Source organism: Botrytis fragariae (assembly GCF_013461495.1).
Source record: "Botrytis fragariae strain BVB16 chromosome Unknown tig00000054, whole genome shotgun sequence".
NCBI classification, from domain to species: domain Eukaryota; kingdom Fungi; phylum Ascomycota; class Leotiomycetes; order Helotiales; family Sclerotiniaceae; genus Botrytis; species Botrytis fragariae.
The window spans coordinates 2,073,277-2,085,633 of record NW_023500993.1 but is presented as its reverse complement, the minus strand read 5'-3'; the positions used below and the strand labels follow the sequence as shown (position 1 = coordinate 2,085,633).

The 12,357-nt window shown below is 43.4% G+C and overlaps 5 protein-coding genes across 5 annotated transcripts; 3 read left to right on the top strand and 2 right to left on the bottom strand.

The window, feature by feature from the left end:
• Positions 1 to 954: 954 nt before the first annotated feature.
• Positions 955 to 1,242, bottom strand: Bfra_005362 (uncharacterized protein; the record flags this gene model as incomplete). Its single annotated transcript, XM_037335746.1, has 1 exon — positions 955 to 1,242. One exon carries the CDS (start codon positions 1,240 to 1,242, stop codon positions 955 to 957), a length of 288 nt encoding a protein of 95 aa, XP_037192841.1.
• Positions 1,243 to 1,718: 476 nt separating this feature from the next.
• Positions 1,719 to 2,189, top strand: Bfra_005361 (uncharacterized protein; the record flags this gene model as incomplete). Its single annotated transcript, XM_037335745.1, has 2 exons — positions 1,719 to 1,766; positions 2,049 to 2,189. 2 exons carry the CDS (start codon positions 1,719 to 1,721, stop codon positions 2,187 to 2,189), a joined length of 189 nt encoding a protein of 62 aa, XP_037192840.1.
• Positions 2,190 to 5,108: 2,919 nt separating this feature from the next.
• On the top strand, positions 5,109 to 7,268 carry Bfra_005360 (putative transcription factor cys6 protein; the record flags this gene model as incomplete). Its single annotated transcript, XM_037335744.1, has 7 exons — positions 5,109 to 5,143; positions 5,198 to 5,272; positions 5,337 to 5,636; positions 5,690 to 5,917; positions 5,972 to 6,008; positions 6,066 to 7,009; positions 7,073 to 7,268. The coding sequence occupies 7 exons, from the start codon at positions 5,109 to 5,111 to the stop codon at positions 7,266 to 7,268; spliced, it is 1,815 nt and encodes a 604-aa protein (XP_037192839.1).
• A 946-nt stretch (positions 7,269 to 8,214) lies between these two features.
• On the top strand, positions 8,215 to 9,310 carry Bfra_005359 (putative ubiquitin carboxyl-terminal hydrolase 2 protein; the record flags this gene model as incomplete). Its single annotated transcript, XM_037335743.1, has 3 exons — positions 8,215 to 8,236; positions 8,308 to 8,321; positions 8,387 to 9,310. The coding sequence occupies 3 exons, from the start codon at positions 8,215 to 8,217 to the stop codon at positions 9,308 to 9,310; spliced, it is 960 nt and encodes a 319-aa protein (XP_037192838.1).
• A 666-nt stretch (positions 9,311 to 9,976) lies between these two features.
• Positions 9,977 to 11,662, bottom strand: Bfra_005358 (putative alpha-l-rhamnosidase c protein; the record flags this gene model as incomplete). The annotated part of the gene is made up of 1 exon (XM_037335742.1): positions 9,977 to 11,662. One exon carries the CDS (start codon positions 11,660 to 11,662, stop codon positions 9,977 to 9,979), a length of 1,686 nt encoding a protein of 561 aa, XP_037192837.1.
• Positions 11,663 to 12,357: the final 695 nt, after the last annotated feature.

Below are 12,357 nucleotides of genomic sequence, written 5' to 3'. Positions count from 1 at the left end.
CCAAGGCCCTAGTCCTTGGCGAGAGCGAGTGAACCAATAACGTGCAGCAAAAAGGGGGTTTTAGGGTTTGTTGATTTTTCTCGTTACAAAAAGATGGTAATGTGTAGGAAGAAACTTGGGAAAACTGAAACCGTATAGAAGAATCCCCAGTCGCAGATCTGAACGCACGGGATAGTGAGATATGGCTGGGTTCACCCCTTCAGCCGCGGCCAACCATGGGTTGGATCTAAGGACCTGTCTAAGTGAGACAATCAGAGCTCAGAAGCTCAACGGTGGCCCGAGGTCATGCCTGGTAAGGTTCGCACTTGATACTTAATGCGTAAATTCCCTGGTTAGTGTTGTGGGTAGTCGAATAAAATACTGTAGAATACGCTCTCTCCTTAGTCATTTAAAAATATTTAGACGGCGATCGGGAGGGATGAGTTTACTCCCCGAAATGCTAATCATGAAATTTTGTATGGTTGATAGATGCTGTATCAAATTCCTTCTACGAGTATGGAGTAAGGTTTTGGAGTGCAGAATATGGAATTGTAATACCCATTGAATGTACAGCCCGACGGAGTGGTAACCTGGGACGCTACTCAGGAATTATGAGATAATGACTTGGATCATAGGGCAGAACACGAGTACAAATGAACATGTCAGTCGGGACAATTTCGTCTATCTGCTTATTTTGTTAATTAGATCACTTGATACATCTTTCTACTTCGCATCGTTGTTCAAAGTAATATATATGATTATATAAAATAGACGGGGGTAGTATATCCGAGTTCCGTGGGAAGAGCGGATCGGGTATGAAGGGGCTATTCCAAATATCGACGTGGTGTAGAAGGAATTGGTATTCGATGCCCTCGCAATGTTTTTGAATGACATCCTCTTTTTATTTTGTTTTGCACAGCCGCCGGCAGTTTCAGTCAGCCTGTCATCAGAAACAACGCAAACATTCAGGGCCTCTCAGCACCGTATCATGACAAGGTAACGACGGTAATGATGCAAAAATGGACACGAGAAAATGTGTGAGCGAGTGCGAAAGTGCACTAATCTTCTACATTTGGACATGAAGAATGCTTGTCTATTTTGCTTGCTTCCACCCAATTCAAGACCCCTTTTCGACAGTGCGACACTGGTAAGAAATCGACTTTTGAATCCGTCATGCTGGTCGTGGTTTAGTTTGAGGCGGAGTCGTTCGCCTGTGTCACCAGCATCGACAAATGCGTATGTACGAGGAACCCTTGAGGCCATCTTCCTGTGAAGAGTGGTGTTGGGCTTGAGCGGCGGGCAAGCGTCGATGCGTAAGCTGCGTTACAATGCCATCATAAGCTGGTCTAATTTGATTTGATTGTGCTTATAGGCGTTCAAGTTTCAGCACAGAAATTGAGAGTGAGTACAAGTAAGGCGATGGATGGATGTGATGGACGTGAAGGGTGTGATGGATCATGATTGAATGGATGGGGATGGATGGGGGTTATGGATGATGTTCCCGAATAAGTAAAGGATAGATGGGATATCGACAGATATCGGGCCTGCTTCACATTCATGCATTTGCATTGCAGTGTGCAGCGTAGTGCAGAGCGTAGTGTAGCAACATCATATTATAATCTGTTCTGATCGAATGTCATCACATTCTCGGTTTCGCTCTGTGCCTTGCCTTGACGTTCATCACATCGATTACTCCGTATTGCAAATCGCTTGAAGGCTATGACAATGTATGATGTGTGATGTATCAAGGACGTTACGTCGAACAAAGGAGGAAACAGACTAGGTGGGTATATTCAATTACCTCGGTCGAATGATTTGGTTAATGATTGAGCCGTGTGTGGTGGTTTGGCAGTGTATCAATTCTAGTTTTTTCAAGCTAAAAACTTAAAACTACTATTACATCAATCGTGATTGCTAGTAGATTTAGACATTTAGACATTTACACTCTTATATTTCTTTAGTGACAGGCAACAGTATATTGTATTGGCAAGCTTTCTCCCTTGGCTATCTTCAGTTAAAGGGAAAATACTACAATGCCACATTGGTAAGTTAATCCAGGTTCAATCCAGGTAATTAACCCTTTTCTATCAAATGATGTAACAAAACCTCTGTCATCAAGTCCAAGCAAAGAAAATGGAGGCTGGAGCCCTATGCCCATAGCGGGTACCATCAACATCAATATCATGGATTCATGGAACCCTTTGCATTGATCAGGGATATTGATTCGTTCGCCGTAGCATTTAAACATCGAAGGAGGGTGATGGCCAACAATATTGCAAGCCAATCCTTCTTCGGGTAAGAAACATAAGAGAATGCGGCAGGTCTCCGTTGGTGATATGCAAACAGAACTCGGAAATCAACCAGTAAGAAGATATCTTCCACTCTATTCATCCACAAACAGATAATGTGAACCCGTCCTCCAACACCAATTCGGCTCTCCAATCCGATTCAAGTCATTAAGCTGTCAAAAGCACATGTGAGTAAGTCATTGTGTGGTAGGCATGTACGTCCGTATGTAAATGCAAGTGTACGGTTAGAACTTAGCAAATATTCATAAAATTTATTTTTGGATCAAGGTGCATTCCACCTTCCATCCACTACTGAGTACAACCAACCATCACTACCTTTGATCCTTGTTATACCTTATTCCAAAGACTGCATCAGAAGATCTACGCCGCTGAAAGCTGGTTCGTTGTTCAAGACAAGGAAGATGGGAACTTTCCTCCACCAACCTTATGTTTCTCCCTACATTTGAAGTTATGCACCGTCGCATCATATTCACTATAACGCAGGAATTGATTTCAAAATTAGGTAAGTGGATGAATTTGCTAGCATATCCGCAGTAAAATAGAGTTTTTTCTTAGTCTTTTCGGAAAAGCTAGATGGAAACATGGAAAGCGGTGAGATTTTGATAGGTAGTGGAGGGCAGAGGAGGTTTAGATTTCTTTTGCTTTGATTATACAATACAAACTTTCAGCGAGCGAGCGAACGAACGAACGAACGAACGAACGAAAGACGAACGGTAATAATGTTTTAGGGTTAAAAATAATCATTGGTTCAATCGAAACTTCGTGTAGACAGAGAGTATGTCAGAAACGAAAACATCAACTTCGGAAAGGGTTAAACTAAAATAGGCTATTCTTATCCGAGCTTTCGTTTTGCCCATTTTTCCCCCTTACTTGTTTGCCCTGCCACCTTTTTCCAAGTGAAACCTAAATGGACTTTTTCAATGTCCGTATCTCGCTCACTTATTTTTGGGCACCTATGAGCATTGTATCTTCGGTACTTACAGGTATCATAGCTCAGGTTTGCCTTCAAAGTTTAGTCTACTATCTTGCCAGCAATTATCCTACGTTTGAAAATGTTAACAGTTTCAATACTTCATAGCACTGGTAAACTGCGAACATACAATCTTGCGGTCATAGTAATAATAGCAAATGCTACCTTAAAATAATCCAACCAACTGTCAAAGCACCTGATTAGTTCTGGTTGTTCCGCCCCCAAAACGAGATCATTATTGTTTATCGGAGCCGAAATCGATGGAAACCCAGTTCCATTCTTCGGTACCCCCCGTTACCCTGCCCCCATTGACCTTTTTTGAAGCACATTACATCTATCTTACTAAAAGAAACCTCTCCATTTCCTTGGTATTATACAGCCTATATACCATTACTCTATAACTAATAACGATACTGGTACTTGACTAATATCTGATCAATCCAAGACCTCACACTGACACAGTCAAAATCTTCCTCCTTGTGGCACCCAAGATTGTTTGTTTGCCCTCGTTATGAAAATAGATACTGGAGCAATGAATGGAATAGTGGAGAGCCGGTGGAATGGATGAATAATTAAATAGTGCACTCTCAGCCTAGGTAGTAGACTACAGCAGAGAATTCCACAGCGGCATGGTAGAATCTGCCATGCAGTTTGTTAAGTAATGGTCTACTAAAGATGCTAATGTCTGCCTGCCCCTTGGAACTATTGTAGTTCCTACCAGTAGTTAATTCTTAAGTTTCTCGATGACTACTACGGGAAAATACTCACTAATCAATTGATTCCATTCCACCTGACCTAAATTTGCCTATTTCATCCAAAAAAAGATTTTTATTTCCATACACTTATCATACACTACTAACCTTTGCCCTTCCTACTATCTCCACCATGCCATCCAATCCTGACCATACTAAATCCAAATCATCATCATCCTAGACACTCCGTACCACACTACCCTGCCCTACACATGCAGGCTTTCAAGCGCTCCGCATCCCGGGTACCTTGGCTGTGCTGAGAGCTATACCTATTCCATCAATTCTGCCACACTCCCGGCAAGGACGCCTTTTGCTATTAGAATGCTGGCATCGCCAGCCAAATCATGATTTTGATATTTCCCTTTCGCATCAGGATCATCCAGAAAACAAACACACTTCAGCCCTCACGTTCGCTGCAACTCCTCCTTCCCACCACATTCGCTTGTGTGTATCACTCTTAGGAAGCCCTCGTTGGCTCCTTCCGTTCGCTTTTGTGTCGTCCTCACTCAGCCCTAATTCTCCCAAAAACCTAAAAGGCAAGCCTTCGGAGGAAATTCCTTTCGCAGCCTTGACTCACAACATACCTTCGTTGAACAACTTAAACCCACACAATCGCTACGCAATCACTACTTTTTGTGTGACGATTATATCAGGCCGGATTCTCCCTTGATCTTCCGGATCCTTAAAGACATACCCAGCTTATATGCTTACTTGCTGCTCCAAGTCTGTCCAAGCTCACCTCGACATCGAAGTACAGCTACGTTGCGTTCAGCCGCTGCGCCTTTAGATCTGATTGTTTTGTGATATCAAGAAGATATTGAACCCGGCTGGTTCTTGCAGCCTTACCATTACACTCGCTTGCAAGACGGTGAAGCTTACATATATCCGGCAGCCTCGGAGACCTTTTAGATCTCTAGTACCTCCCCCTCTGTTGCCTCTCTTACGCAACATATAAACTTTCTAGCTTTCTATATATCCTATTGACCTTACCTTTTCAAACCCGTTTCGACGTTGGCTTTCACTCGTTCAAGCCTTCGTCGTCAATTATTTACTCACTTTTTTTTTCCAACTTCTTTTTTCCCCCAAGCCTTATTCAAAATGGCCGGACCTGGAGGTGGACCCCCTCGTAGGAGGTAAGATAAACACTTCTAACAATACCTTTGTGAACATAGCTGAACTTGAAATAGTCATACCAAATCTCGAAAGGGTTGTGAAACCTGTAAACGTAGACACATCCGTTGCGACGAGAACTTTCCTCAATGGTATGTCGATGGAAAACAAATCATCTGGTGATTTCAAGATGCTTCAATACTAATAACAATTTAGTCGAAACTGTACGAAACATAACTGTCGTTGTCCATATATGGATATGCCAGTACAGGAGGAACGAGCTGCCACTCCCGAGAAAGCAGACTTACTATGGACCCCGGAAATTGAAGCAGACATTGAGCGTTGGCAACAGACTGGGAACTTTCCCTTCCCTGATCTATACATCTATCCAGCTCCCAACCCTCAGTATTTCAACTTCGAAGACCTTCGCCTCATTCATCATGTGGCTTCCGTTTCCAGCGAGCTCAGCATTCATGACGCAGGAAATTTCACTATTTGGACTCGACAGATCCCACTGTAAGATTAACCACTTTCACAATAAATCTTTGGCATGCTAATCAAGCTTTTAGCTTACTTAAGATTGGTTCGAGCTATCCTTTCGTCATGCACGCTTTACTTGCCTTGTCTGCAACTCATCTAGCTTGGTTGACAGACTGCCCTCTGACGGCAAATATGGCATACATTCATCGTGGCATTGCTCTCAAAGGCTTGCACGAAGCTATTGGAGAGTTTTCTCGTCAAAATTCAGATGCAGTCTTGGGAGCTTCACTTCTCCTTTCTTGGCAAGCAACGGAATGGTAAGTTACCAACAAAGTGATTATCCAAAGAATATAAAGCTAACACAAACTTAGGCGTGGCTGGACCCAGCTCATGCATGGAACTTCATCAGTATGGAATATAATTAATATTGGGTACCATATTTCAGTTTTAACTAACATCTATTAGGTCATCGACGCTATGCAACCCTGGAAAATGGAATCTCAATTCGGTGATTTTATTGCAGAGCAAAGCACGTTCCCAACCGCACCACCATCTCCAGCGCCCGGCCAGAAGAAACTCAGTCAACCACGCAAGCAAGATTTGGAGGCATTGCAACGCGCCTATGCTCAACTTCAAAAGGTTGAAGTCCATTTGAAGAATCACGGCGAAGACACCAAGGCTATTCAACAACTCATGAGTTTTGTCCGAGGTGTCCGAAAGGTATCTCCATCCCATACCGCCGCTCAGCGATTCGAGATGCTCAACCCACTTCGAGCTTGGTTATTCTGGCTACCGGTTATGTTCCTGCAACAAACACGCGGATCACCCTCAGCGCTAGTCATCCTCGCTCATTACTATACCATTGCTTTGGTCGTGGAACCTCTATTCCCTGAGGTCGGAGCAGCATATTTTGGCAGTCTTTCTCTGGGACCCATCGAAGAGATCGCTCGCCGACTGTTCTCCATCAACGTTTCGCAAACTTCTGATTCCAATATGCAAACACCTCTTCATCTTATGGAATACCCCATAGATATGGTTTCAATGTTTAGAAGTCGTATGGGTTGGGTTCAGCCAGAACGTACAGCTTCTTTCCCGACATTTTCACATCATAGTTACGGTATGGAGGACAATTTTAACACTATCTCTCCTTACGGAAATCCAGCTTTCACCTACAGCCAAGAGCATATCATGACCATGCCGCCAGATCCGATTTCTTCTGCGGCCATTCCGCCATTAACTCTCGATCCATACGCCAATCATCATTACTTGGGAATCCCATCGCCAAGTGGGTATGGCGGGTACCATAGTCCGGCATCTTCGAATTTTGGGGAGGGTTCAACGGTCTACAGCGAGCATGGGGAAGATTTTGCTCTTTATGAGGGACAGGGCTCCGGCTCCAATTTCGGCGGGTTTGTGCTTCCGACCGTGTGGATATAAACCTCGAACGAAGGCGATTTAACATTTACGACCAGGACCACAACATCATCTTTTCAATTCGAGCCCAGGTCTTCTGCGGACCAGATCAAAGCTGAACATTCCGACCATATGCAGCAACACATGCAGCATTTACCTCAATTTCAACCTTATACCTATCATACTCAACATTTACCTCACTCTCAATACGACAACACTCCGGTGGATCCCAAGGGAAAAAACCGCGAGCTTTAATACCAAATTATCCCCGAATTCCTCTTTTTGAATATGCGAATACGCGCGCACCGTCGAGTTTTTACGAGATTATACTTTATGGATCTCCTTAATTATTGCTTTTAATATCTACATCATCCTAACGACTCTCCTTTATATCCGACCAATGATTCACGAAGTTTACGATTTTCTTTCGCTATGCATTCTTGTACGAATACCAGCACCCACGATCCTTTATATACCAATACAGCATCTTGCATTGGGCGGCGTTTTTGGGTTGGGTTTGAGAATTGGAGGAATTATTGATTGGGCTGAGCTTTTGGGCTCAATGAATAGCCATAAATGGCTATAAAAATCAGTTGGCGTTACAGTTAAGAATAGTAGCTATCTTGTGTGTAGTGCGAACAGGATTAGATTTGCAAACGTCTGGGGTTGCAATGATAATGTGTCTAGATAATCTATCAGATTAACCTGCCAGGAAATCAATCAATCAATTAAATTAACAAACCACTGGTGTTATGGAAATCTCCAAGTGATCTGCTCAATGATGTGTGACCTGTCTGATATCTCTCCCGTTCCTCGAAAACTACCTACCTACTAGGCATGCAGTCAGCTTCCAAGAAAAAGTAAGTTATTAGGTCGAGATCTCAATATACCCATATATTCCTCTCCACAATTATGTATAAATTCAGAGATCTACAGAAACGCATCGACGTTAAGTATGACGTGCATCTACTCCCTACTTTTCATTTCACCAACACAATTTTCGTCTCACTTGGCACCTCACCGGGGGCAACAGGGGGCAATCACGTGTAGAGGGGTTTAGCGTCAATACTAGCGCAAGACGTAATTCGTCGCACCTGGAGCTTACCTAGTTTCGGAAGCTTGAGCTTCAAATGTTTGTAAAGTTGTAATTCAAAATTACTTCCTTCTCACCACACGTCTTGTACATTAAACTATAGCAAATATGAGTGGTGGTTGGTCTACTAGTAAGTATTGCACTCTATATGTCACCAAAATTTAAAAGGAAATACCAACAATACTAACATTCCCACTTCAGTCGAATCTGACGCAGTAAGAAGCCTACAACACAATTCCTGATCTAGAGCAAACAGACAATTGACATCTTCCTCTTATAGGGAGTCTTCACATTTCTTCTCGATAATCTCGGTGTCAAAGATGTACAATTCGAAGAACTGATCGCGCTCGATTCTGATTATCTCCGTCAACTCTCTCCCATTTATGGCGTCATATTCCTCTTCAAATATCCCATCGGAGAAGCCCCCAATAAAGATGGCACACCCAAAGATGGTTCCTACGATTATCCCGCTGCGGAAAATCTCTTTTTCGCGGCACAGACTATACAAAATGCTTGTGGTACCCAAGCACTCCTCTCGGTCCTCCTGAATAAAGATGGAGAAATAGATGTTGGCACCCCCCTTCGAGAATTCAAAGACTTCACAGCAGGATTCCCGGCGGAATTTAGAGGAGATGCGCTCAGTAATAGCGATTTGATTAGAGATGTTCATAACAGTTTCGCTAGGTCAAGTCCGTTTGTTGATGAGACGCAACGATCCTCGAGAGATGAGGATGGAGATGTTTATCATTTCATTGCTTATACATCTATAAATGGTATCCTCTATGAATTAGATGGTCTGCAACCTGCACCTATATCTCATGGAGCATCGACTGTTGAAGAGTTTCCAGAGAAGGTTATACCAGTTTTACAGAGGAGAATAGAACGATATCCAGCGACGGAGATACGATTTAATTTATTGGCGATGGTGAAGGATTTGAGGGTTAGGGCGAGGGAAGTGGGTGACGTGGAGTTGTTGATGAGGGAGGAACAGAAGAGGAATGAGTGGCAATTCGAGAATGCTTTACGAAGACATAATTTTGTAGGATTTGCAGGGGAAGTATTGAAGGGAGTAATAGGAGATAAATTGAAAGAGGGGCCTAAGGCATATGAGGAATGGGTGGAACAAGCGAAAAATAAGACAAAGGCGAGAGCAGAGGAACAGAAGAAAGGTGGTGGAGATGGGGATTTAGAGATGTCTGGTTGAGGGATGTTACTGGCGATAGAGATTTCGAGAGAAGATGCGCATCAGGTTGAATTGGAACTTCGAGGTTGGTCGGATATCATCGACCTAGCATTACTGGGACTTTTTACGCGGATGGAACTTAGCAATGCACATATGATGATTTGTGAGCGGAGCATACTAGTCAAAAAGGCTATAGCATAACATAGCATAACATAACATAGCATAACGTCAATGAAATGGAATTTGTTGCCAGGAAACCTGGCTGGATCATTTTTCACTCAATATTTTCTACATTTCAAACAGTAACTTCGTTATTGTGTTCCAAATCATTGATAAACAAACAAACACACATCTCTCCTCCCACCGCATCACCATCGCCATCATGCAAAAACTTAAAAGTTCAGAAACTATTCAATTTTCTGATGAGAATATCATATCCATCCTATTGCGTATAGATATTTAAAAATCATGCATGTACCCATGCTACCCACCCAAACGCTTATAAACACTAAACACTATCCTTCTCAATTTTCATTCCCAAACCCATCGCTTCATGTGTATGCGTGTATGTATATCATGAGTAAGTATGTATAAATAAATGTAGGTGTATACAGGCACCGCAAACCCTAGCTATCCCATTATCGGAACCTCAAAACCAAACCCCCAAATAATCCACAAACGCCCTCGCTACCTGACAACCTGCGCAACACCCTCTTCAATACTCTGCTGCATCCTCGCCTCCTCGGCTCTGCTTTTTTCTCCTTTTGTTCTCTTCCCCTTCCCTTCTTTCTCTTTTTCCTTCGGTCCCTCATCTTTAATATTATTATAATGCAACACCCCCAATTCCCTATCCATCCTCAATCTCTCTCTATCCTCCTCACTCACCGGCACGCCCTCAATCGCCTTGACTTTTTTCGCCTCCACAAACGACATAATCCCACCCGCCGCAGCAACCATACAAGCAAGCGCCACAAAAAGTCCCGTACTCCACGACGGACGATCATACCGATTAAGTCCCCACATGAATCCCGAAAGGACGGCTTGGAGAAAGGTGTTCCACACCATGGTCCAGACCACAAAGTCGAGTTTCCACATAGCGGTAGCGGGGGCTCGAACACCTGTCAGTGGTGCATCCGGCGATTTTGAGAGGGGATATGCGAGGCTTGACTGAGGGAGGGGAGTATCGGAATCCTGGGCGTCGAGGTGAGAAGGATCTATTTCCGGGGACAAAGACTGCGAACCCGCGAGACGAAACCAAGATCTATTGATCCCAGCCAGTCTTCTCAGTCCCAGTTCATTCTTTCCAATTCGGTATTGGAGGAGATAATAGAGATCGCGGAAGCGCCAGGGAATCGTTCCAAATCCCGTTACGCAGAAAAGGGCATTGAGAATTTGCGAATCGATTTCGATCCAGACGCGTCGAGGAGAATTGATATCGTTGCAGGTTGGTTTGCACATGGCGGGCGAAGCATTGCAGAGTAGTAAAAAGAGCATACCACCCCACGCAACCACATTCAAACCGTACACCGTAACGAGAAATCCCACAGGAGTAATGAAGAATTTCCAAAAGGCTTTGAAAAATATGGCCGTGGAAACTTGCCATGAGTGTTTGGGCGGAAATTGATATCCATTATCAAAAGGAGTCGTTCTGTATTCATCGTCTATCTTCGCATTGTGAGACGCGCGATTTGTATCGCTGCTAATCCGAACACTGGAATTCGGTTTAACAAGCACTTTCTTCTTGACGTCTGAATTCGTGGTGGTAGAAGTAGTTCTCAGATCATCTGAATGCGCTTGTGTACGTTCCTCTTCCTCTGGTGCTTCGGGAAGAACATCATGTTTGGTTTCCGTACCCGATGGGATATGATCGGAAGTATTCATACCGGTCGAATCCTTTCTCCTACTCTTATCCTGATCTCCCAATTGTGAAATGGTGCTTCGAGAAGAGCTTGTCCGTCTCTGTATTTCTCGAACCTGTCCCTCGCTCGACCAACCCTCGACTCCAAAACTTCCTCTTCTGATATCGGTTATCGAAGGTACCTGCGATGCGATTTGTCCCGATGCAATACAAAACCCCGTCGGTGGGTTCGATTCCTCAAATACTCTGGAAACTCGCCGAATACTACCCAATGTACTTGATGCTCCTCTACTTCGAGTGATTCCTTGTTCTTCGACTTTGGAGGTAGACGATGGATTTGGGGGGGAAGATCCATCTAGAAGGGGGAATGGTAAGACACTTGGTTCAATACTAGATTGTTCATCTTGGCGTAGGTAATTCGCTGAAGGCGAAGCTGTATTGGCATTGGCATTGGCATTGGTATTGGTACTCGCATGATTATCGCCACCGGCCGCGAAAGTATCATGATTAGCCATTATGAATGTATCGGTTGATATGGGTATCGAAACACTGTCTCAATAATGTGTCGAAAAATGCAACGAAAGAATTTGCTTCTTCAACCTTTATTAAGTCATACTGAACACATGAGCATAAGTAAATTGAGTTTGAATCAGAGAAAGAAGTAAATAAAGTCGCATCATGAATTTGTGTACGGGTATGTGACTGCCCAGCGATTTAAAGAGTTCTAGGCTTCGCGCGATCCGTCCAGCTTATCAGAGTTACAAGCCATTTTGGGGGGGAATGGGGATTCAGGGGTTATGTATGGTAAACTTAAATTTTTAGCGGCCTCTTAACTCCACGTAAAAAATCTGACCAGCGCAAGAATGCGAATGAGGGGGGGGGGACTTGGTATTCTCGTATTTCGTATTTTTCGCATCTAATAGTCTTCTAGTTTTTATTTACTCCGTAGAGAGCTATATCATTATAGATTTGGAGTTATCTTCCTGTGTTTGTTAATTCGTGATATGAATTGTATCACGTGCTAGGGTGGTTGAAATAGAAGCATCTACAAAGGAGGTATGGTATATAGATCTAGAGATTTGAGCCAGAGGATGAGTGCCTTCTATAGAATGAAATATATGTGCAGACTAAATGGTACAAAGAAAGATACATAGATAGACGAGTGTTCGCATTACATGATTATAACTATTTGGAGTGATTCAAGATACGA